We start from the raw sequence: 23516 nt of genomic DNA, 5'->3' as shown, positions 1-23516 counted from the left end.
CCGGCCGGGCTCAGTTGGCGGCGGCACCGGCCATGGCAGCGACGGCGGCGGCCCAGGTGGGTCTCCGGGGGTCGCTGGGGTGGGGAGGGTAGGGGGCGGGGGCGTTGGTGCCCTCCCGCCACTTCCGGGACCGGCCACCCGCTCCCCCGGGAGCCAGAGGGAAAAGGACGTCCGGGACGCCTGAGTCCCCTAGGAGTCCTTCTCCTCCTCCATCTCCTGCTCCCCAATTCCCAAGTTCCCCAGCATCCTCGGGGCCCGGAGGATCCCCACTGCCGGGATCCCCCAGTGTCCCCACATCCCCAGGAGCAGGGCCACCATCCCTGGGTCCCCGATTCCCGGTCTCCGCAGCATCCTCAGGGGCCGGATTCCCAGCATCTCCAGTGCCGTGATTCCCCAACATACTCAGGAGCAGGGATAAGGTGCCCAGGACCCGAATTCCCAGCGCGCCCCAATTCTCATCTCCGGTATCTTCCCGGTCCTGATTTCCAGTCTCCCCTTCCTCCTCTTCCCACGCCGATCTCCGAGGCCCCCCGATTCCCAGGGTCCCCGGGATTCCCGTTGCGTGGCTTACCATCTCCCCGGTAACCTCAGGATCCGGATTCCGAATCACCGCCGTCCCAGTGCTCTGCCATCCTTAAGGCCCGTTTCCCAGTTCCCCCAGTTTTTCCAGTTTTTTGGCATCTGAACTTCCCCCTAGCCCCTGAGTCTTCATTTCCGCTCTCCACAGTACCCCTAGGGACCCGCCCCCCATTTCCCGATGACCTTACCAGAAGCCCGCCTCGGTAACCCCAATATTCCTAGATCCCAATTCCCAGTTTCCTCTGGCTCCCTCCTGGCTCCCCCCCCATCCTCCCAGAGAAAGTTTGTGGCGAAGCCGGGCCTGGGAATCAGAGGACCTGGGTTCTAATTCCGGTTCTGCCACTTCCCAGCCGTATTATTTCTCTGTGCTTCAGTTTCCTCATCTGTAAAATGGGGAGTCCATAACTGTTCTCCTTCCTACTTAGACCGTGAGCCCCGTGTGGAACAGGGACTGTCTCCGACCTGATGATCTTGTATCCACCCCAGCACTTGGAGCTTGGCACCTAGCAGACGTCCAAGAAACACCACGATTATTATTGTTGTTAGTTCTCCCAGTTCCTTCGGTCTCTGCGTGCCAAGACCCTCGTTCCTGGAATAACTCCAGACCCCATCCCTGCTCATTCCCGTGGCTCCTCCTCCCTTCCTCCTATGCCCCCACTTCCCCTTTCCCCTTCGCCTGTTCAGCGCTGGGCACGAGGCCCGGGTGCCAACGCTCCGCCCCTTCCCCCGCCCCCTCCATTGGTTCCCTGAGCCTTTGACGCCCTCTCGTGGCCTTAAACTCCTTCTTAGCTTAATTAATTAATTAATTAACTACTTAATTAATTCTCTCCCTGGCGCTTCCCAACTCCTTTTATCTACCTGTCCACACGGCCCCCCCCCGCGGGGTTCGGAGCCAGCTAATAATAACTGTGGCATTTGTTAAGCGCTTACTCTGTGCCAGGCACCTAATAAATGTAGGGGTGGATACAAGGAAATCAGGTTGGACAGTCCCTGTTCCACCCGGGGCTACAAGGAAATCAGGTTGGACAGTCCCTGTTCCACCCGGGGCTCAGTCTTAATCCCTGTTTTACAGACGAGGCAACTGAGGCGCAGAGAAGTTAAGTGACTTGCCCAGGGTCACCCAGCAGACAAGTGGCAGAGCCGGGATTAGAACCCAGGGCCTTCTAACTCCCGGGTCCGTGTTCAAGCCCCTCGGGGGACAGGGACTGTGTCCAACTCGATTTGCTTGTATCTAGGGCTTAGTACAGTGCTCCTGAAACCTAATAAGCCCTTAAAAAATACCACAGTTATTACTACTAGACCACGCTGCTTCTCCTAACCATCTCTGCCTCCACCCCAGTGGGTCTGGAATAAGCACAGAAACTACCAGAGCTCGCCTGTTTATCTTTTCCCGCCCGCCTCCCGTGAGACTGCCCGGTCGGGACCCTGACTAGGGTCCCAGCTTCAGCTCCCCGCCGACGTCCCACAACCAGAAGAAGGCACGCAAAGGTGTGGCCCAGCCGGCCCCGGTGTAGTCATGCAGGGGGGCCGCCGTCTCGGCATCCGAGAAGCCCAACAGCCCTGCCTCTACGTCGAGGAACACGGCCAGGCGTTGGGGCGGGTGCCTCAGGGGGACTGTGAGCGTGTCGGGGGTCCCAGAAGCCGCCCAGCACTGGCCACGATTCATCCTCAGGGCCCAGACGCCCTCGGAAGGGCTGAGGCGCAGCTCCCCGCACCGCCTCACGGCCTCCTGGGCCACGCCAGCCGCCCACACGGCCGCGCCGCTCACGTCCACCTCCCAGTAGTGGGTCCCGCTGGAGAAGGCCGTGTCCCCCAGCACGCAGGGGCATTCGGTGAAGCGGCCAGCCTCGGGGGGGGCCGGCAGGGGGGACGGGGGCTTCTCCCCGACCCGCCGCAGGCCGCGGCCGTCGTCCTCCACGGTCAGGCTGGGGTGGGCGCTGGCCAGCAGGAAGCGGAGCGGCGGCCCTTCCTTGCGCTCCTGCTCCGTCTCCAGGCGCTGGCGGAAGGCCCAGGCGGCCTCGCGCAGCACGGCCTGCTTGCGGGCCAGGGCGCCCAGGGCCCGCTCCAGCGGCTGGCCGCCCCCCGCCGCCGCAGGCCCCCGCCGAGCCTCCACCTCGGCTCGCCGCAGCCCCGCCCGGGCCACCTGGTCGGCCAGCAGCCGGGTGGCCGGGAGGCTCTGCCAGGCGTCGACGTCAGCCAGGAGGCGATCGAGCCGGAGCGCCTGGGCGGACAGGCAGCGGGCCTGCAGGCGGGCCGCCTCGCGCGCCTCGTGCTCGGCGGCCTGCAGGGGCTCCAGGAGGCGGCGGCCAGCCTCCCGCAGGAACTGGCTCAGGTCTTCCAGCTCGGCCGCCAGCTTCTGCCGCCGGATCTCCGCCTGGCGGGCCAGGGTCTCAGCCCGCTGCTCCCTCCGGCCGCCCTCCTGCTCCAGGGCCACCCGCCGCCCCCGCAGCCCCTCCGCGGCGGCCTGGAGCCGGGCCCAGACCAGGTCCCCGGCCTCGCCCAGAGACACCACGCGGTGGCCGTGGTGCTCTGGCGAGAGGTGGCACAGGACACACAGTGGCTCCTGGTCATCTTGGCAGAAGAGCTGCAAGGTCTCTTGGTGCCGGGGACACGGGCCGCATTCCCCTCCCTGGACGGTGGTGGAGGCCGCGGCAGCCGAGGGAAGGTCCTCGGGGCAGTCGGGGGGCATCTGGTCCCAGGTCGGGCTCGCCCTTCGCCCCGCGGGGCTCCTGGACCGTCTCTCTCCTCCGCCGGGGGTGTCCCGGCCCCTCGCCGGGGAGCCCTCCCCTCTCTCGGCTAGTCGTTCCCGGGGCTCCCGCTCGGGTGCCGTGGAGGTGGCCGCCGCCGCCTCGTCCTCCCAGTCCTCCCCCGTGGCCTCGTCGGCGTCCTCGTTGACGGCGGCGACGCAGGCCCGCTTGGGTCGGGCCTCGGGGTGCGGCGAAGATGGGGTCTTGCGCTTGTGGAGGCGGCACTGGGGGCAGGAAGAGTGGCGGCGGCCCCGTCCCTTCCACCGGCGGCTGAGGCAGGAACGACAGAATTGATGGCCACAGTGGAGGGTGACGGGGTGACGCAGGACGGCCCGGCAGGCCGCGCACGACACCGAGGCCACCCTGGCCCTCTTTCCCGCCTCCTCCGCGCACTGCTCCTCCACTTCCTCCTCTTCCTCTTCCTCCTCTTCACCCTCCTCCTCCTCCTCGTCCCCCTGCTGGGCTGGCCTCTGCCGCGGAGCGTCCAGCGGGGCCATGGCTGCACGCGAGCCTAGGATCCAGCGGGAACCCTGGCCCCGGCACGCTCTGCCCCCTCAGCCTGGCTGGGGCTGCCTCTCGGGGACAGGGATTGTGAGGTCACAGAAGGTGGAGGAGGGAGGGGCCGTTATGGAGGAGTGGCGGGGGGTGGGGGGGGAAGGGGGAGCAAAGGCTTGGACTGAGGTCGGGGGTCGGGGTGGAGGAAAACTAGATACCCCTTAGAAGGGAATAAAGAACAGAAGAGGATTAGGGGCTGGGGCCTGGATTCCTGAGGGAATGAGGGGGTATAGGGGAGGGATAGGACCCTTGAAAGAAACAAGAGCAGCGTGGTGGGCTGCGAAATCATTCTCTGGAGGGAGTAGGGTGACAGGGAAGTGCCAACTAATCCCTTCTCTTGCCCCCGAGGAGGAAGGGGGTGCTGGTTGAGACCCCGGTGCCCCTAAAGACCCCCTTGGCCCCCCACCCAAGGGCCACCACTCACCTTCCCGGTCTCCAGCTCCCCGGAATCTGAGCTCCAAAGCCGAGAGCTCGGGGGCAAAGTCCTCCGGGGGTGGGCAGGATTGTGAGCTTTGACCCTGGCGGGGAGGGGCTCCGAAGGCCCGAGTCAGCGGTTTTTGACACAACACCGCTAGGCTCGAATGGAGTCTTTGTGGAGGAGGGGAGGGAGATGGGGATGGAAGCCGGGGCCCAGGCTAGGGGGCTGTGGGGGACCAGCCTCTCAGCAATGATCTAGTGGGGAGGGGGCATCTGATGGAAGGGAGGAGGGGTGGGCCCAGCCTAGCTCCTCTGCAGTGGGGGAGGCCTAGTGGAAGCTCTAGGCCGGCCAGACCCCGGCCTCAGGACTCAGTAAATCCAGGGGTGGAGAGACAGGGGACTGCCCTTCCCAACACCTTGTCCAACCTTATTGAAGGTACAAGTCACCTCCCTTCTCTGGGCCTCAGTTACCTCATCTGGAAAATGGGGATTGAGACTGTGAGCCCCACATGGGACAGGGACTGTGTCCAACTCGATTTGCTTGTATCCACCCCGGTGCGTAGAACGGTGCGTGGCACATAGTAAGCCCTTAACAGATACCACAGTTATTATGATTCTTATTATCTCATCCAAGAGGCCTTCCCTGACTAAGCCCTCTTCCTCTTTTCCCTCTCCCTTCTGCGCCACCCTGACTTGCTCCCTTCATACGTCCCCCCCGCCTCAACCCCACAGCACTTATGTAGATAGCTGTCATTTGTTTATATCAATGTCCGTCTCCCCCTCTAGACTGTAAGTTTGTAGTGGGCAGGGAATATATCTGTTATATTGTTATATTCTCCCAAGCACTTAGTACAGTGCCCTGCACACAGTAAGCACTCAATAAATATAATTGGCTAGACTGACTGACCTCCCTCCCTCTTTCCCACCCAGATTTTGGCTCGAAAACTGCACAAGACCCCCCTACTCCTGTGCGGTCCCAGGAGATGCGTCAGCTCAACATTCAAGGTGACGGGGATGCCCCCCGGGGCTGAGGGAGGCGGTGGAGAGGGGCCGGGCTGGGGGCCGCGGTGCCAGTCTCCATTTGCCTCTCCAGGCGGCGGACCTGCACGTCGAGTTGAGCCGGACCCCCCGGCCCAAGCCCCCCGCTGGGGCCCAGCTGACCTTTGGGAAGACCTTCACGGACCACATGCTGACGGTGGAGTGGAGCGAGGCCCGGGGCTGGGGCCGCCCCCACATCAGACCTTTCCAGAACCTGTCGGTGCACCCCGCTTGCTCCGCCCTACACTACGCCATCCAGGTCGGCCCTCTGTCCCTCACCCACGCGTCCCCCCCTTTTTCCCCTCCCACTTTCTGCGTAGCCTTGGGGACCGTCGTCCAAGGCAGAATTGCCAACATTCTCTGAGCACATATTCCAGGCAAGGACCTGTTAAGTGTTGGAGAGAGCACAGAGAATGGGAAGGAAGCAGCATTTTGGGCCCTAGGAGAGTTCAGTTGCCCCTTGCCCTGCTGGTCTTCTTCTGCCAAGCAGCGTGGCTTAGTGGAAAGAGTGCAGGCCTGGGTGTCCGAGGACTTGGGTTCTAAATCCATGTTCTGCCGTTTGTCTGCTCTGTGACCTTGGGCAAGTCACTTCACTTCCCTCTGCCTCAGCTCTCTCATCTGCAAAATGGGGATTCAATACCTATTCTCCCTCCTACTTAGACTGTGAGTCCCACAAGGATGTGATTACATTTATCTACCCCAGAACTTAGTACAGTGCTTGACACATAATAAGCACTTAACAAATATCACAATTATTAAGTCACTCCTTCAGCCTCTTCATATCCTCGAGAAGCAGTGAGGCCTAGTGGAAAGAAAATGGGTCTGGGAGTCAGAGGTCATGGGTTCTACTCCTGATTGTGCCACATGTCTGCTGTGTGACCTTGGGCAAGTCATTTCATTTCTCTGTGCCTCAGTTACCTCATCTGTAAAATGAGGATCAAGACTGTGAACCAGCTCCATGTGGGACAGGGACTGTGCCCAACCTGATTACCCTATATCTATCTTAGTGCTTAGAACAGAGATTGGCACATCGTAAGCACTATCAAATACCACAATTATTATTATTATTGTTACGTCTTTCCTTCCCACCAGAAGCCATATCTCTGCCTCCTTCTCCTAGTAGTCATGGCATTTATTAAGACATGACTCTGTGCCATGCACAGGGATAGATACAAGATCACCAGCTCAGACACAGTCCCTGCTCCCGAGGGGGCTCACGGTCTCGAGGGAAGAACAGGTATTTACTCTGCATTTTCAGAAGAAGAAACTGAGGCCCAGAGAAGTTAAGTGACTTGGCTAGGGTCAGACAGCAGGCAAGTAGTGGAGCCCAGATTAGAATCCAGGGCTCTTCATCCCTGTTCGTCCCTGGTGGCGCTGCTGCTTCTCTCATTCCTGTCATTGTTCTGCCTAGGGAACCCAGTGTCCTGTGACTATGGGGTTGTCCTGCCCCCTGTCTTTCCAGGAAGGTTTTTCTAGGAAGGACTGTCATCTGAATTTGGGAAACGGAAGCTCGAGGAGCAGAAGGGCCAGGGTGCTGAGCGGCCGGCAGTGACAGTGATCCAAATTCTCCAAACTGAAACTCTGCCGTCGGCGTGGCGCTGGCCTCTTCTCCAACCCACCCCCAACTTTCCCCCACCAGCTCTTTGAGGGGATGAAAGCCTATCGGGGTCCTGACCGCCACGTCCGCCTCTTCCGCCCCATGCTCAACATGGACCGGATGCTGCGATCCGCCCTGCGCCTATGCCTGCCGGTGAGAGAGTGGAGATGAGGCCGCAGGCAGGCGGGTGGGGGAGCATCCGAGGGCTCCTGAGGCCATTGCTGGGAGCATCCCTTCCTGGCAACTGGGGCCTTGGAGTCTTTGGAGGGGAGAGGGTACTTCCTCGAGATTCCCTCAGGAGGGGTTTTGACAATAGAGATGGGAGCATAGGCTTCAGCTCTGCTGCTGGGAATCATCCCTCCCTAGCAACCAGGATCACTATGAGCATGGAGCCTCCCAAGCAGCCAGGATCACTGTGGGGAATGGAGCCTCTCTAACAACCAGGATCACCATGGGGATGGAGTCTCCCTAGCTACCGGGATCACTGTGGGGAGCGGAGCTTCCCTAGAAACCAGCATCACTGAGGGGTGGGGCTACTGGGCTCTGCTTCAGCGAGTAGGAAGAGGTCCAGGGGCCAGGGCGGGAGGGCCCAGGATTTGAGGAAACAGATTTGGAGGCCTAGTCCCCTTCTCCCCCCATTCCCTCTCCTCTTCAGAGCTTCGACAAGGCCGAGCTCCTGGAGTGCATTCGGCGACTGGTGGAGGTGGACCAGGACTGGGTGCCCGAAAGTAACGGCAGCAGCTTGTACATCCGCCCGACGTTCGTCGGGAATGAGGTAGGGGAGACAGACTGGGGCGCCCAGCATCCCTGGGAGAGTAGGGACTGGAGTCAGGGAGAACCAAGGACTAGGAGCAGAGACCCCCCCCGGGGTCCCCGAGGGGAGGAGAGGTAATGGGGGCCGGTCTTCTTCTCCCCACCTCTCTTCCTATCTCCAGTCCTTTGGGAATCCAAGGGACCCATCTGCTCAGGAACAAATGGACTAGGTTTCCCATCAGCCCCTGAGGAAGCAACCCAACTCCGCCTTGGGAAGGACTTTTCCTTCACTTGAATCCATGGTGGGGAGTTGCAGGGCCTGGGGAGGGAATGGACCAGAGGCTGAGGAGGAAAAGGGGAGCTAGATCCAGCCGACTCCCAGAGGGAAGCAGGGTCTGGGGGCCAGCTGTCTGACCCCTGATTTACTCCTTCCTTCCCCTTCCCCACCACCCCCCAGCCCTCTCTGGGTGTGGCCCGGGCCCACCACGCCCTCCTGTTCGTCATCCAGGGCCCTGTGGGGCCGTACTTCCCTGGGGACGGCTTCTCCCCGGTCTCTCTCCTCGCTGACCCCCGCTTTGTCCGAGCCTGGCTCGGCGGCGTTGGAGACTGCAAGCTAGGCGGGTGAGTGACCCTCGGTCGGGTCTCCCAGGCCCCCCCCCCCAGTTCCTCGAGTGGGTGAGGGTGATTCGGGGGGACTACAGGGAGTGGCGGGGAGGGAAGGCAGGGGCGAGCAGCTGGCCCCAAACTGACCACCCGGCTTTTACCCCCTGCAGGAACTATGGGCCAACGGTGTTTGTGCAGCAGGCCGCCCTGAAGGAGGGCTGCGAGCAGGCCCTGTGGCTCTATGGTGAGGACCACCAGCTCACTGAAGTTGGCACCATGAACATCTTCCTCTTCTGGACCAATGATGATGGTGGTGAGAAAATCCTCTGCTTTATCCCGGCCATCAATCTTCTCCACCTCCCTTGGATGTCAACGACTACTATTCTTACTGCTACTAATAATAGTGCTCTACGTTACATGCTTACTATGTGCCAGGCACTGTACCAAACGCTGGGGTAGGTAGAAGCTAATGAGGTCGGACACGGTCCCTGTCCCACATAGGGCTCATAGGCTCAATCCCCATTTTACAGATGAGGTAACTGAGGTACAGAGAGATGAAGGGACTTGCGCAAGGTTATAGAGCAGACAAGTGGCAGAGCCAGGATTAGAACCCAGGTCCTTTTGACTCCTAGGCCTCTAGCCACTAGGCCACGCTGCTCCTCTGTTGCGTCTCTGCTGCTCTATTTCCACCAGCCCTCAGACTACTGAGAAGCGGTATGGCTTAGTGGATAGAGCATGGGCCTGGGAGTCAGAAGGTAATGGGTTCTAATTCTGACTCTGCTATTCGTCTGCTGTGTGACTTTGGGCAAGTTACTTCACTTCTCTGGGCCTCATTTACCTCATCTGTAAAATGAGGATCGAGACTGTGAGCCCCGTGTGGGACGGGGATTGGGTCCAACCCGATTTGCTTATATCCACCCCAGCACTTAGTACAGTGCCTAGCACATAAGTGCTTAACAGATACCATAATTATTATGGTTATTACTGGCTGTGGCAGGGCCCCTGCGATGGGACTCTAGTGCCTGCCCGTCTTTCAGAGTTTTGACTATTTCCTAGAAGCTCTTGGAGGCCCAGCTCATCTGTGCCTCTGAGAGAGGGCCCCAGGGAAGTCTGGGAAGTACAGTTCTCATCCCAAGGATTTATGTGGGGAGGTTAGGGGCCGATGCCTTTCCCCCAGGTCACCCTTGGCAGCCCCTCACTTGCAGAAAGGAGTATTGGACTACATTCACTGCCCTACCTTTTTCCTGAACCCTAGAGCCTCATGTTTCTCTCCCAAAAGACAGGGGAATGAAGGGGAGAGTAATCCACAGGAGACGGGGGAAGGAGCTGTCTGTCTACCCATTTCAGATGGCCGTCTGGATAGCTGGGGAGTTGCCTGGTAGACTGAGTCACCAGGTTCCCCTCTTTGAGCCCGGGCACTGTGTCAGTGCCGGGGGTCTCGAAGGCAGGGATATCTGAGTTGGGGGGTTGGGGGGAGGGGGAGTCTGAGCCCTCTGGGCTGGATCCCTCTGTCCCCTCCAGAGCTGGAGCTGGTGACGCCTCCCCTGAATGGAATCATTCTCCCTGGAGTGACCCGGCAGAGCCTGCTGGACCTGGCTCGCAAGTGGGTGAGTGTGGTGGGGAAAAGGAGAGGGAGCCCCCGCTCACCGCCTCTGCCTCCTGCCGTCAATCCCCGCCTCCTCGCCCTCCTCTTCCTCCTCTCCCTCATTCCCCTTTGTCTCTGTCCTTCTGTGGGTCTTTCTGTCTATATTTCCATCCTCCACGTCTCTGTTTCATCCCGCCCTCTGTGTCTCTGTCTCTTCCTGCCCTACCTCTCTCTCTCTCCCTTCTCTCCGGTTGCCCTCCTGCCTCTATCTCTCTGTCCTATACCCCTGGTCTTCCCGCCCCCTTCTCCCTCCACCGCCCTGGTGTCCCAGTGCTCTCCAACCCTCCCTTGACCTCTGCTGCCACCACCAGGATGAGTTTCGGGTGACAGAGCGCCCTGTGACGATGGAAGAGCTCCAGAGGGCCCTGCGGGAGGGGCGGGTCCGAGAGATTTTTGGCTCGGGCACCGCCTGCGTCGTCTGTCCCGTCCATCGGATCCTCTACCAGGGGGAGGTGAGGAGGGCAGGGGGTAGGGAGGAGCCGGGGGTCTGGTGGTAGTGGGCCAGAGCCAGATGCGGGGGGCTAAGGCTCGGCGTGGTGGGGTCAGAAATGAGAGGGGGAAGAGCTGGGAGACCTAGAGACCCTAGGTTTGGGGGGTGAGGGGAGGTGAGTGGAACCAAGCTGACCCCATCCCCTCCTCCCCTTGCCAGAGCCTCCACATCCCCACCATGGACAATGGGCCCGAACTCGCCCGACGTTTCCTGAAGGAGCTGTTGGACATCCAAGTAATGCTTGGGGCGGTGGTGGGGAATGGGGCCACGGGGGACCCTCCCGGGACTTTTTATGCCTTGGGGTTGGGGGTGGGTGAAAACTGCAACTCCCACAAGCCTCTGGGACAGCCCGTCCATGGAACCCAAGGGCCAGGGCCTGCCCAGGATTTGGGAGTTGTCCTCTGCTTGTCTCCCGACTCTCCTTTCTCCCTCTCTCTCTTTCTCCCAGTATGGCCGGGTGGCCCACGAGTGGACGGTGAAAGTTTGACTGTGACTGGACTCCCTCCTCCTCAACCTTTAACCTCGGGTTTCCCAGCACTCGGCTCCTTCCCCTCTTCCCCTGCCCTTCCTTCTCCTCCTCTTCCTCTCCCCATCCTGTTCTCTCTTGCTTCTCACCAAGGACTCAAGTGCAATATGGATATCCAGGCTGGGAAGCTGGGGCTGTCTGGGTTTCCCTTGGCGGGTAGGTGCAGGGAGGAAGAGGAGGATAGTCTAAGCATTCTCTGTCCTTCCTTTTTCCCATTCTCCTCCATGCCACTCTCCTCTCAACCACCCCCTGCTATTTCACTCCAAAGCCATAGGGATTGGGACCCAGATATCTAAGCCTCCACCCTCCCCACCTCCCTCTTTCCCCTCCTCTACTGCACTCCAGGCCCCCCCCCCCAAAACCTTCAGCAGTTTTGCTGGTGGTGTGGCGTCTGGGAGGAGGGGAGAACTAGACCCCCTCCTCCCAATTCCCTCCCTTCAGGGGCCACTATCCACCCTGACCCTGATGTCTTGCCAAGGTGATGGCTCCGGCAGCTGCTGCTGATGAATTTTTTTTTGCTTCATTTCAAAATAAAATACCAAAGGAAATATCCCTCTGAGACCTCTGACTTCAGCTGGGACCCTCACCCCCTGTCTCCCCGGATTGGAGCTTGGCACCGCGCCTCTCCCAGGCCCCTAACAGTCAGCATGGCTACCCAGGGGCTCTGAACACACAGTCCCAGCAGGTATATGGGGGGCATGAGGGGGTATCAAGCCAAGTTGTGGGCTTCAGCTCTTTGGCCCCAGAGACCTGCCCCCCACCCCACACGTGTGGATATACTTCCTGGCGACTGACATGTCTCCATCCCTTTTTTAATTCACCTCTGTTGCCGGAGTATAAATTCTAGAGAAATATATCATCATCATCATAATATTTAAGTTCTTACTATATGTCAAGCACTGTTTTAAGTGCTGGGGCAGATAATAATAATAATTGTGGCATTTGATAAATGCTTACTATGTGCCAGGCATTGTTCTAAGTGCTGGGGTAGGTACAAGATAATCAATTTGGACTCAGTCCCTGTCCCACATGGGGCTCACAGTTTTAATCCCCATTTTACAAAGGAGGGAACTGAGGCACAGAGGAGTAATGTGACTTGCCCAAGGTCACACAGCAAAGAGTGGAAACTCCCAGGCCTGTGCTCTATCCACTAAGTGATACTGCTTATCATAAGCAATCGCTTAGAACAGTTTCTCTGCACAAAATAAGCACTTAAATACCAACGTTATTATAAGCCATCCACAGAAGTAAACCAAAATATTAACCCCAGACCTGAGCCCCCCACCTCCCCCACTTCTTCCCTCCCACTCAATCGTGAAATAAATTCACCCCCATCAAGGAAAGAGCCGACAATAAATACAATTTACCTAATAAATAATTGAGACCTCAGGGCCCTTCAGAGAGGTCAGGGCAAATGGCGCTTGTGCCTTGTTCTGTTGATGGTGTCCACAGTTATCCCAGTAGGGGCCAGGTTAGCTTAGTCTAGCTAAGATAATAATAATGGTAGTATTTGCTAAGTGCTTACTATGTGTCACACCCTGGACACACACAGTTCTAAATGCTGGATAGATACAAACTAATTAGTTTGATGCAGTCCCTGTCCCATATGGGGCTCCCTCTCTTCATCCCCATTTTACAGATGAGGTAGGCCCAGAGAAGTGAAGTGACTTGCCCAAGGTTACACAGCAGACAAGTAGCAGAGCTGGGATTAGAACCCAGGTCCTTCTGACTCCCAGGCTCATGCTCTATCCACTTGACCACGCTGCCTCCCTCTCAGCAGTCCCAGGGGTCCCAGTCAGTACCAGTACCTGGGGCTGAGGATGGGGGCTGGCTCCAGAATGCCAAGGGGATCGGAGGACTGAACGGTGGGGGGCCTGGGTGGGCCGGGGGACTGGGGCTCCGGAGGCAGCAGGGTGCCGGGCAACAGCAGGAAGTGAACGGGGGCCTGGACAGGGGCCGAGGAAGGGGCAGGGATAGGCAGGCTGGAAAGCGGCAGGCCCAGACCGTGGGCCTTGGAGGTGAACAAGTTGTAGCCATCGGGGTGGAGCCGTTCCTGGAAATTGCAGTCTCGGGCCGTGTAGAGGAGCTGCAGCAGGGATAGAACTATGGGGTCAGAGGAGGGAGGGGGGTGGGGGGCCAGGGGTAGTTGAGGGCAGGGATGGGGAGCAGCTGAAGTCAGGGGGTGAGGGGCACTGGGGGAAGCTGAGGACAGGGCTTGGGCAGGGAGGTCACCGAGAAGACTGGGAGATTGAGGAAAGATGGGGGTGGGAAAACCCAGGGTGAGAGTTGGGGGAATGGGACACCCAAGGGGGGCTCGCCGTGCTGTAGACCTGCCCCTCGGGGCTCAAACACAAGAAGTGGGTGCTGGCCACAGCCCAGAACCAGATCACGCGGGGCTTCGTGGCCTTGAGCGCCAGGAGGCCTGAGGTGGGGTGGAGGGGTCAGAGAAACAACCATCTGTCCGTCCACCCAGCTTTCCCTGCCCTCCGCTGGTTTTCTCTACCCCAGCCAGCTCTTCCCACCCCTACCCAGCTCTCACAGCCACCACCCAGCTCTTCCCACCATGTGCCAACTCTTCCCACCACCCACCCAGCTCTCACAGCCACCACCCAGCTCTTCCCACCATGTGCCAACTCTTCCCACCACCCACCAAATCTTTCCACCACCCACCAGCTCTCCCCACCCCAGCCACCTCTCCCACAACCACCCAGCTCTTCCCATCCCTGCAAATTTCAGACTTCCTGTCCCAGGGCCCTCCCACCCAGCTCCCCCAGCCTCCAGCCCCCGCCCCTCCCCAACAGGAGCCACGACTCACTGTAGGGCCCTGGCTCATCCACTCTCCGCACAGCCCCGGCGTGTGCCTGAGCTCAGGGTGTTTGGGGGTGCCCGGGTTTGGATCCTCCCAGACACGTGGGGTCGGAGAGACGCAGATGCCTGGGTTCAGAGCGTCCTGGGTGTCTGGGCTCAGGGTGTCCAGATGCTGGGGTTGTGAAGAGCCGGGGGAGGCGAGCTGGGCCGGCACCCTGGGGTGTCTGGCCCGCTTCTGAGGTGGGGGGCCAGATGCAGTCCTCGCCGGCTGCCTGGGGATTTGTACTGCCGTAGATCCCCCCGGTCCCACCCCTACCCCTGGAGTCCAACCTGCCAGAGTTGACCCATTTACGAAGTCAAGTCACTCTCCTAGGCCCCAGCTGCAGCACCGAGAATAGGGTGTCTCATCGTCTGTCCCCCGCTATCCCTGCCCGCCCCCAGGGCCAGGCCCAATTACTCCCATCTCCCAGATTATCCAGAGTTGGGATGCCTGGAACAGGGAGAGTCAGGAATAGTGGTCCCCCAGGGGGAGCTGAGGGTTCACAGGGAGAACTTCCACTTGCCCCTGACCCCGGCCCCGACCTTCGGCCCCGACCCCGGCCCCAGCCTCAGCCTCCAGGTGGTGGGGGATTTGGGATGCCAGGTCTCAAGATAAGCACAGGAGCCGGATGTGGTGACTGCACAGGGGCGGCAGCTTGCCCCTTCCCCAGCAGCTCTTCCCCAGGCCCCCTCACGGGACCCAGGTGTTCCCGTTACTTGCTAACATCTCCCCTCACCCCCGACTCACAGCTGGCTTCTGACATCAACTCCTGACGCAGTCTTTCCTCTGTGTATTTCCTCTGTGGTCGGGCTCAGGATGAGAGTCGCAGGTTAGGGAGGGCGGAGAGGAGCAGGAGAGAGGTAGGCACCAGATACTACTATTAATATAATAATGATAATAATAAAAATATCGGCATTTGTCAGTGTATTAAGCACCACACTAAGTACCGGGAGGAAATACAAGATAATCAGGTCAGACAAAGGGGGTTCACAGTCCAAGGGGGAGGGACAATCTCCATTTTATAGATTAGGAAATTGAGGCACAGAGAAGTTGTGACTTATCCAAGGTCAGCCAGCAGGCAGGTGGCAGATCTGGGATTAGAACTGACTCCAAGCCTGTGCTCTTTCCATTAGTCCCCATTGCTTCTCCTGCTTGTGTCTTCTCTCTCGGACTTCCTGCTTTATTCCCAGTGCTGGCATGGGCATAAAGGGAGGCTCAGCCTGGGCAGCGGTCCCAGCCGGAGGAGGAAGGTGACGGGAATCGGGTGTCCTGAGTGGGACGAAGCCAGGGCAGGGGAAAGGGGATAAGAGAGGAAGAGGGGAGAGGGGTCAGGGGCAGAGGAACAAACTTCCCTGGCTCCACCTCGGAGCCCCTTCCATCTGAACAGGATGACCTATCTGGGGCTCCGGGATCTGTACCTGGGTTGGGGCAGTTACTATGTGCCAAGCACTGTGCTGAAGGCTGATGTACATACGAGACAAGCAGTGGAAAGAGCATGAGCCTAGGAGTCAAAGGACTTGGGTTCTAATCCCAGCTCCACCACTGCTTTGTGATCTTGGGTAAATCACTTCTCTGTGCCTCAGTTAGCTCATTTGTAAAATGGAGATTAAGATCGAGCCTCACGTGGGACACGGAACGTGTCCAACTTGATCGTCTTGTACCTACCCCAGGGCTTAGTTCAGTGCTTGGCACATAGTAAGTGGTTAAAAAATAATGAAAAAAAATTAGATTGGATGTTGTCCACGACCCATAGGGAGTTCTCCTGAGAATGGTAGCAGGTGGGAAGAGGGCATTCCCTGGGGGACGGTAGCAGGTGGGGTGAGGATGCTCCCCGGGGGATGTCGGCAGGTAGGGGGAGGGTGTCCCGGGGGATGAGAACAGGTGGGGGGAGGGTAGTCCCAGGGCGACTGTAGCGGGAGGTGGGGGACAGGGTGCTCAATGGCGGGGCAGCGGCAGGTGGGGGGAGGGTACTCTGCAGGGGACCTGTTTAGGCGGTTACCCCGTCTAAACTGGCCCGGGCTGGGTCACCCTGGGCAACAACAAGGCCCAGTTGGCTCAACCCGCTGCCCGCTCTGCCTGTGCCACCACCTAGGCACAGGGGGACCCGAAATTTTTCATCTCATTCATTCATTCATTCACTAGTATTTATTGGGCGCTTACTATGTGCAGAGCACTATACTAAGCGCTTGGAATGTACAATTCAGCAACAGATACCAACTGCCCACTGACGGGCTTACAGTCTAATCGGGGGAGACAGACGGACAAAAACAAGACAACTTAATCACGATTAATAGAATCACCATCTGGTTCTCGCAGCTGGAGCCTGGGCCTCCTAGCCCCCCCCTCCCCCCTTGACCCTCATTCTGGGACGCCCCCCGGGAGGACAACTGACTCTGGCGCGGAGCCGCAGGACCCGGGCCGCGGGGGCTGCTGACCCCTAGCATTGGTGGCGGGGACCCAGGCGGGACTGGGAAGAGGAGAGGATGCGGAGGCGGGCCAGGAATTAGCGGGACGGGGCGCGGACCTTCCCGAATCCGGGGAGCCGGTGTTTCCCCACTTATTGCGGTTAACCGGAGAAACCGGTTCTGGGCCCCGACATGGCGAGGGCGGCCTCCCAGAGGGACCCAGGCTCCCCGCTCCCTGCAGGCCCGATCCTGCCAAAGGCTCGGCTCCCCCCCGGCCCCCGAGAACCCCCCATCCTCCGGCCTGCCCGGACCCGCCCCGTCCCCTTTCTCCCTCCCACCCTTCCCTCTCCCGCCCCTTTCCCCAAACACACCGACACGTGTGCCGGCGCCGAGTGGGTTAAGGTGATTTCACGGCCCAAGAATCTCGGGGGAGGCGGCAGGAAAAGCCGGGCCCGAGGCTTGAGAACGGAGAGGAGCGGGTAGGACCGGGGGGACCGGGGCGGGACCGGACGCCTGGATCCCTGGCGGGGGGCGAGCGGAGGATGCAGGCCCGAGGGGGGAGAGGGCAGGGCCCGGACACCCGGGGATGGGGGCGGGCGGAGACCCGGAGACCCGGAGACGGAGACGGCTCCCGGAGATGGGGAGTCCAGACGGGTCGGGGGCCGGTGGTCCACCCGTCCTTCCCTGGCCTGGCCGGACCGAGCCCCCGCGCTGTCCGCGCCGTCCGGGGGCTCGACCGGGGCGGGGAGGGCCCGGGCCGGGGCAGGTGAGCCTCCGGGGTCCCCGGGGGGCAGGGCCGAGCCCGTCTCCCGCCCCCTCTCCGGCCGACTCCCCCTGGGCGGGGCGGTCACTTCTGGAAAACAGGCTGTGCGCTCTCCCGGGCGCGCCAGCTCCAGGCAACCGGGCCGTGACGGAGCAAAAACCGCCCGGGGCCGGGGCCGGGCCGGGGCTCCGAGGGGAGCAGGGGGCTCGGGGGAGGGGGGCTGCGACGGCTGGAGATCGGAAAGCCCGGGCCCCGCCTGACTGTCTCCCCCCATCCCCGCCTCGGCTTCCGCCCGTGTTTGCTGCAGCGGCTCTCTGGCACCGGGTGCCCGGAGTCAGACCCCCCCGAGACACGCCCGGCCCCTTGGGCAAGGGCTGGGAGCGGAGGTGAGTGAGTCCTACCCTTCCACCACCTGGGACTTAGGGGTCCCCGTCCCCCCTGCCCCCAGCCCCCTTCCTTTCCCTTCCCTCCCCCCACCCCCCCCCCCCGCTTCCCGGACGTCTCTGCTCCTGCCAGGATCTCCGGCTCTCCCGGCCCCCTCAGCCGCCCCAGGGAGCAGCCCCCCAGGTCCCTGACTCCTCTTCCTCCCTCCCCCAGCCATGTGGTCCCCATCCCGACGCCAGTTAGGCCTGGCCTTCCTCCTCCTCTCGGCCCTCTCTGCCGCCTCCCTTCTCCTCCGCCTCCGCCTGGGCCTGCTCCCCCACCACCTGATCCTCAACGTACTCTGCCCTACCCGCTGCCCCTCACCCGCCCGCGTCTCCTTCGTCTGCCTGCCCGGCCCCGGCAGCCACCTCAACGCCTCGATGGTCCTCTCCGGCCGGAAGGAGGCCGCCGGTCCGGGGGCGTCCGTCCCCGCCGACCCCACGGGCTCCTTCGGCCCCGGCCCCGCCGCCGACCGCCTGCCCCTGGGGACTTGGACCATCCAGCCCGACGGCCGCTTCGGCAACCAGATGGGCCAGTACGCCACGCTCTTCGCCCTGGCCCGGCTGAACACCCGCCGTGCCTTCATCCTGCCGCCCATGCACGCCATGCTCGCACCCATCTTCCGCCTCTCCCTGCCCGTCCTCGCCCCGGAGGTCGACACCCACGCCACCTGGCGCCACTTCCCCCTCCACGACTGGATGTCCGAAGACTATGCCCACCTGGGCCACCTGGACCCCATCAAGTTCACCGGCTTCCCCTGCTCCTGGACCTTCTTTAACCACCTGAGGGCCGAGATCCGGGCCGAGTTTGCCCTCCACGACCACGTGCGGGAAGAGGCCCAGGCCTTCCTGCGGCAGGTCCAGTGGGCGCGGGGAGGCCAACCGATCACGTTCGTCGGCGTCCACGTCCGCCGTGGGGACTACGTGCAAGTTATGCCGCGGCACTGGCGGGGAGTGGTGGCGGATCGGGGTTACCTGGAGAAGGCCCTGGGCTACTTCCGCGGCCGCTACCGTAACCCCATGTTTGTGGTGACCAGCAACGGCATGGCCTGGTGCCGGGAGAACATCGACTCATCACGGGGGGATGTGGTCTTCGCCGGGGACGGGGCCGAGGGCTCCCCGGGCCGGGATTTTGCCCTGTTGATGCAGTGCAACCACACGGTCATGACCATCGGGACCTTCGGCTTCTGGGCCGGCTACCTGGCCGGCGGGGAGACCGTGTACCTGGCGAACTTTACCCTCCCAGACTCGGAATTCCTGAAGATCTTCAAACCCGAGGCGGCGTTCCTCCCTGAATGGGTGGGGATCCCCGCTGACCTGTCGCCCCTCAGGGGTTAATGACCACTAGGGGCCTTGGGGGGGTGGGGGAAGGACGAGGAGCCGGCGGCTGAGAGCCGCCCCACGGGGAGCGAGAAGGGACAGGGTGGCGGGGGAAGCCAGACCAGAGGCCGGGCCCATGGCGGGGCAAGAGCGAGGCCTGTGTTGGGAGGTTGCATGAGGCTGCTCCTCGTCTTGCCCTCAGCCTTGTTCTTCTGGGGCATTCTAGGTTACACCGTCATCTGTTCAGGGGCTGGTGTCTCCAGTTCTCAGACAGGTATGAGTTGTTGCCGTCTCTCCCTGGCACCTGGCGAGGAGAGGGAGTTCCCTCTCTGACCCTAGGCCCTAAGCCTAGTGGTTGGTGTGTGTGTATATGTGCGTGCGTGTTGTGCGTGTGTGTTTAGGCATCCTCGACTCCAGGACTCAGTCCAACATAAGAGGCTTTCCCCCGACAGGCACATGGGCCGGACCACATGGGTTGTGTGGTGATGCCAAAGAGACAGTGAGGGTTCCACACCTCTTGTTCTAGAGGTTCGAGCCAGGAGTTGGGGGATTTGAGCAAACCGTGTTTCTCAGGATATCTTCTGCCATACTCTGCCCTCCATCCTTCCTGCTGCACTGTTCACCGGCCTCCCTGCAGTCACCCTCCTGTTTCGGGGAGGTTTGGCCCGGTGACAGTCCCGAACTCTTCTTGCTCCAGTGACTAGTCGGCCCCTCTTGGGTGCTAGAGAGAAAACAGCTTCTCTGTCCACTCCTGCCTTTGTCCCTGGGTCTCTAAGCGCCCCACCCTTCTTCCTACTGCCACTGCAAACTCAGGGATTTAGCTCTCCGTTTAGTATTTCCTTTGGGGTGGGGGCTAGCGGGACGAGAGCTACACACTGTGGAATAAAAATACCAAAACACTCAGCCTCGGGTCTGTGCTCCGCCGCTGCCTTAAAGCCAGAAAAGGAAAATGAAAGTCTGCAAGCAGTGGAACTGGTTCCACATCTCCCCTCCTTGCTCGGAGGCCAGGGGCTGGACCTGACCAAGGCGGCCCCCTCCCCTGGAGGGAGAGAGTGGCTATCAAGTGCCCCCATTGAAGGAGCTTATTGTGTGTGTGTGTGGAGGTGGAAAGGCAGGGAGGAGGAGGAGGGGCGTCGAAGCTTCTTTTAGGGAGTGAAGAAGAGTTGAGGGAGTGAAGAAGAGCTGGCGGAGAGACCGTAGCTCCGGTGACCTTCACCCTCCTGGACAGAGGCTCCTTCCAGGGGCTGGGTGGTGGAGGACGGGGGGGTTGGGTGACCTTAGCGAACCCTGCGAGAAACAAAATGTTTTCGGAAGTAGCTTCCGCTCCCTCACAAGTCCCCGACACGTCCTTTCGTCCGGTCCCGGTCTCTCCCGGCCACCGCTCCCACGCCCTGCCCAGCTCCGGCTCGATGGCAAGGGGCGGCTCCTGGCGGTGGACTACATTTCCCAGGAAGCCCCGCGGCCGAAGCGGCGCTCCGGCAACGAAGCCCTGCCCCGGGGAACGCTGGGAGTCGTAGTCCCTCGGCTCCAGTTCCTGCCACTCGGCAATTTAATTCTCTGCAACTGGGGCTGCGTGGATGGATCGCCCCGGGGTGGGATTTGGGGCGCGGGACATGTGGGTCCCTGCGGTGGCTGGGTGGGGGTGCAGAAGGGAGGTGTAGAAGGAAAGTGGAGGCGCCTGAAGGGGTGTGGCCTCAATGGGAGCAGGGCGGGCCTCCAGGACTCCAGGTGCAGGAAGCGGCGGCGGCCACCTGGGCAGGGAGCGAACCGGGCTCTGGCAGGGAAGATCCGACCCCGATCCAGGTGAGATCCCAGGCAAGGTGGCCCCCCTCCGGCCTCGTCCGCCCCTCTGTCCTCCCCGAGAGCGCCTTGGGGAGTTCGCCAAACCCAACAGGTGGTTTGCTTTATCTGCATCTCCCCCAGCTCCTGTCCTCCTCCTTTTCCCTCGGGACCAAGGTGCTAGCTTGAACAAAGCGGGAGGAAGTGAAGGTAGACTTTGAGAAGAACTTTCCTATTCACTGAAGGAGTCACAGTGTGGAAGACACACAAGCCTTCCTAACGTAGGGGCTCTCTTCCCACCGTATTTTGCCAGAACCGGGAGCTCGTTCCCCGAAAAACCCCATTCCTCCCCCCAACCCTCCCGAGAGACATTGGAGAAACATAACATCTGCCTCCTTCCTTCCTCACTGCAAACTCTCCTTTGTCCTCCCTTCCTCAGTCCCTAGCCACCTCCCCCCCACCCCACACACAACAACAAAAAAAAACAACCCTGGCGTCCTCTTCCTCTCACGAACTCTGGCTCACCCTCGGCCCCCCGACTGCTCTCCCGTTTCCTGGTCCCTACTAGATATGGCTGTTCAGGAGGAAGAAGCCAAGGGAAACTTGCGGCTTGGGGAGAGGGGAAATCTCTTCTCCCCCTCACTAAGGATCACCCCACCCATTCCACTATAGGGAGCCCTTCTGGAAGTCTGCCCCAAGTTCGTCCTGCTGCAGTGTCAGTCCTGCTCTCCAGAGATCCAGGGGTACAGAAGTTCTCTTTCCTCCACTAGTTCAGAGGGAGGGATAGATGGGCCTCCCTTTGCCCCTCCTAAAAACGTCCTTTTCCCTCTTTGAACTTGTTAATCAGAATTGTTTTGGGGGGGGGGAACAAGGACATGAAGTACTCCCTGGTGCTGCTTATCCCCTGAATTTAGCTCAGACACCCCTTCTCTATCTGTTCCCCTTTATTCATATTCACCCCTCCCACCCACCCACCCCCTACCAGCCTCAGGAGAGATCAGGAAGCAGGACTTCCTCCTGACCCCTCTCTCTCTCTCTTCTCTTCAGCTCTCCAGAAATGACCTCTCTCCCGTCCTCACCCCCGCCCACCATCCCCTTCCTTCTCGTTGTCTTCATTGCCTCCACCCTCTTCCACCTCCATGCCCGCCTTACCCAGATCCCCAGACCCCTGCCCGCAAAGTACGATACCCTGGGAGCCCAACCCACGGTACCCCAAAACACCCCTGGGGCTCACCCCACGGTACCCCAAAACACCCTTGGGGCCCACTCCATCAGCACCGTGGCTCGCCGTGACCCCGGTGCCTGGACGGTCAATACAATCGGCCGCCTGGGGAACCAGATGGGGGAGTACGCTACGCTGTACGCGCTGGCAAAGATGAACGGCAGGGCAGCCTACATCTCCCCCGAGATGCACAGGACCCTGTCCCGGCTCTTCCGGATCACTCTGCCCATCCTCTCTGCCTCCGAGACCCGCCGCATCCCGTGGCGGAACATCCCCCTGCACGACTGGATGTCGGACGACTACCGGACCATCTCCAGCCCCTTCGTGCGGCTCACCGGCTACCCCTGCTCCTGGACCTTCTACCATCACCTGCGGGCCGAGATCGCCCGGGAATTTTCCCTCCATGACCACGTCCGGGAGGAAGCCCAAACGTTCCTGCGACGTGTGGGGCGGGAGCGGGCGGGAGAAGGGCGGAACCTCACATTCATCGGCGTCCACGTCCGCCGCGGGGACTACGTGCATGTGATGCCGCAGGTGTGGAAGGGCGTAGTGGCGGATCGGGGCTACCTGGAGAAGGCGCTGGGCTACTTCCGCGACCGCTACCCCAACCCCTTGTTCGTGGTGACCAGCAACGGCATGGCCTGGTGCCGGGAGAACATCAACGCGTCACGGGGGGACGTCATCTTTGCGGGGGATGGAGCCGAGGGCTCCCCGGGCCGGGACTTTGCGCTTTTGACGCAGTGCAACCACACAGTCATGACCATTGGGACCTTCGGGATCTGGGCCGGCTACCTGGCCGGTGGCGAGACTGTGTATCTGGCAAATTACACCCTCCCGGACTCCCCCTTCCTCAAGATTTTCAAGCCCGAGGCAGCGTTCCTGCCCGAGTGGGTGGGGATTCCTGCCGACTTGTCACCCCTGCTGCATGGGTGACAGTGGGGGGCAACCAAGGACTCCATCGCCCACCTCTCCCTCCCTTATCCCCACCCGAGGCAGCCGGAAACTGAATGCCACCTGACAATAAAGGAGCCCGCAGGCCTCATTCTAGGTGCCATGTCTGAGTCCTCTCCAGAGCTGGCAAGGCGGAGCTATGGGGTCGGACTAGGAGGGACAGAGATCAGATCCGGGCAAGTAAAAGGTCACATCCCAGGTATAAGGATCTGAAGCGGCATGGCCTAGTGGATACAGCCTGGGGCTGGGAGTCAAAAGGACCTGGGTTCTAGTCTTCTGTGTGACCTTGGGCAAGTCACTTCACTTCTCTGTGCCTCAGTTCCGTCATCTGTAAAATGGGGATTAAGATGCGAGCCCTATGTGGGACAGGGATTAAGCCCAACCCTATTTGCTTGTATCCACCCCATCGCTTAGTACAGTTCATGGCACACAGTAAGGGCTTAACAAATGCCATAGTTATTATTGTGTGGGATATAGACTGTGTCCAACCTGATAACCTTGTACCTACCCCAGCACCTAGAACAGTGCCTGGTACATAGTAAGCGCTTAAATACCATTAAAAAAAAGGTGAGAGAGAGGCATCTGGGTGAGGGAAAGGACAGGAGATCAGAGAAGCAGCATGACCTAGTGACAAGAGCACGGGGTTTGGAATCAGAGGACGTGCATTCTAATCCTGCCACTTGTCTGCTGCGGGACCTTGGACAAGTCACTTAGCTTCTCTGTGCCTCAGTTACCTCATCTGTAAAATGGGGATGGAGAGTGTGAGCCCCACAGGGGACGGGGACCGTGTCCAACTCGATTTCCCCGTATCCACCCTGGCGCTTCGTACAGTGCTTGGCACAGAAGCAGCGTGGCT

At 60.5% G+C, this 23516-nt stretch overlaps 4 protein-coding genes across 6 annotated transcripts; 3 read left to right on the top strand and 1 right to left on the bottom strand.

Moving 5' to 3' along the window:
* On the top strand, positions 1-11502 carry BCAT2 (branched chain amino acid transaminase 2). Of its 2 annotated transcripts, none has more exons than XM_039913273.1 (11): positions 1-56; positions 5229-5303; positions 5392-5595; positions 6976-7086; positions 7589-7708; positions 8144-8307; positions 8460-8602; positions 9811-9896; positions 10246-10386; positions 10584-10658; positions 11392-11502. In XM_039913273.1, exons 1-11 carry the CDS (start codon positions 33-35, stop codon positions 11452-11454), a joined length of 1206 nt encoding a protein of 401 aa, XP_039769207.1. In that variant the 5' UTR covers positions 1-32; the 3' UTR covers positions 11455-11502. The 2 variants fall into 2 exon arrangements, with proteins under 2 accessions (XP_039769207.1, XP_028929668.1); XM_029073835.2 differs by having other exon boundaries at positions 10873-11501.
* On the bottom strand, positions 1943-3917 carry LOC103166955 (tripartite motif-containing protein 15-like). Its single transcript, XM_029073834.2, has one exon. It carries the CDS (start codon positions 3821-3823, stop codon positions 2009-2011), a length of 1815 nt encoding a protein of 604 aa, XP_028929667.1. The 5' UTR covers positions 3824-3917; the 3' UTR covers positions 1943-2008.
* Positions 11503-16593: 5091 nt separating the features above from the next.
* Positions 16594-19611, top strand: LOC100085980 (galactoside alpha-(1,2)-fucosyltransferase 1). 2 transcript variants are annotated; one of them, XM_029073863.1, is made up of 3 exons: positions 16594-16682; positions 17274-17352; positions 17564-19611. In XM_029073863.1, exon 3 carries the CDS (start codon positions 17566-17568, stop codon positions 18724-18726), a length of 1161 nt encoding a protein of 386 aa, XP_028929696.1. In that variant the 5' UTR covers positions 16594-16682; positions 17274-17352; positions 17564-17565; the 3' UTR covers positions 18727-19611. The 2 variants fall into 2 exon arrangements, with proteins under 2 accessions (XP_028929696.1, XP_028929695.1); XM_029073862.2 differs by lacking the exon at positions 16594-16682 and having other exon boundaries at positions 17165-17352.
* Positions 19612-19870: 259 nt separating this feature from the next.
* LOC100681084 (galactoside alpha-(1,2)-fucosyltransferase 2) lies at positions 19871-22756 on the top strand. The gene is made up of 2 exons (XM_007655936.3): positions 19871-20511; positions 21535-22756. The coding sequence occupies exon 2, from the start codon at positions 21545-21547 to the stop codon at positions 22640-22642; it is 1098 nt and encodes a 365-aa protein (XP_007654126.2). The 5' UTR covers positions 19871-20511; positions 21535-21544; the 3' UTR covers positions 22643-22756.
* Positions 22757-23516: the final 760 nt, after the last annotated feature.

This window comes from Ornithorhynchus anatinus, chromosome 10, assembly GCF_004115215.2.
Source record: "Ornithorhynchus anatinus isolate Pmale09 chromosome 10, mOrnAna1.pri.v4, whole genome shotgun sequence".
In the NCBI taxonomy this organism is placed as follows: Eukaryota; Metazoa; Chordata; class Mammalia; order Monotremata; family Ornithorhynchidae; genus Ornithorhynchus; species Ornithorhynchus anatinus.
Note: the sequence above shows the minus strand (reverse complement) of the source record. Positions and strands in the feature narration are given on the sequence as shown.

Excerpts from the sequence above, each read along its gene's own strand:
- BCAT2 (XM_039913273.1), top strand. The coding sequence starts at position 33 with ATGGCAGCGACGGCGGCGGCCCAG. Across the intron at positions 57-5,228 it reads CAGCGACGGCGGCGGCCCAG|ATTTTGGCTCGAAAACTGCA; the intron begins GTGGGTCTCCGG and ends TTTCCCACCCAG. Across the intron at positions 8,308-8,459 it reads GGAGACTGCAAGCTAGGCGG|GAACTATGGGCCAACGGTGT; the intron begins GTGAGTGACCCT and ends TACCCCCTGCAG.
- LOC103166955 (XM_029073834.2), bottom strand. The coding sequence starts at position 3,823 with ATGGCCCCGCTGGACGCTCCGCGGCAGAGGCCAGCCCAGCAGGGGGAC.
- LOC100085980 (XM_029073863.1), top strand. The coding sequence starts at position 17,566 with ATGTGGTCCCCATCCCGACGCCAGTTAGGCCTGGCCTTCCTCCTCCTC.
- LOC100681084 (XM_007655936.3), top strand. The coding sequence starts at position 21,545 with ATGACCTCTCTCCCGTCCTCACCCCCGCCCACCATCCCCTTCCTTCTC.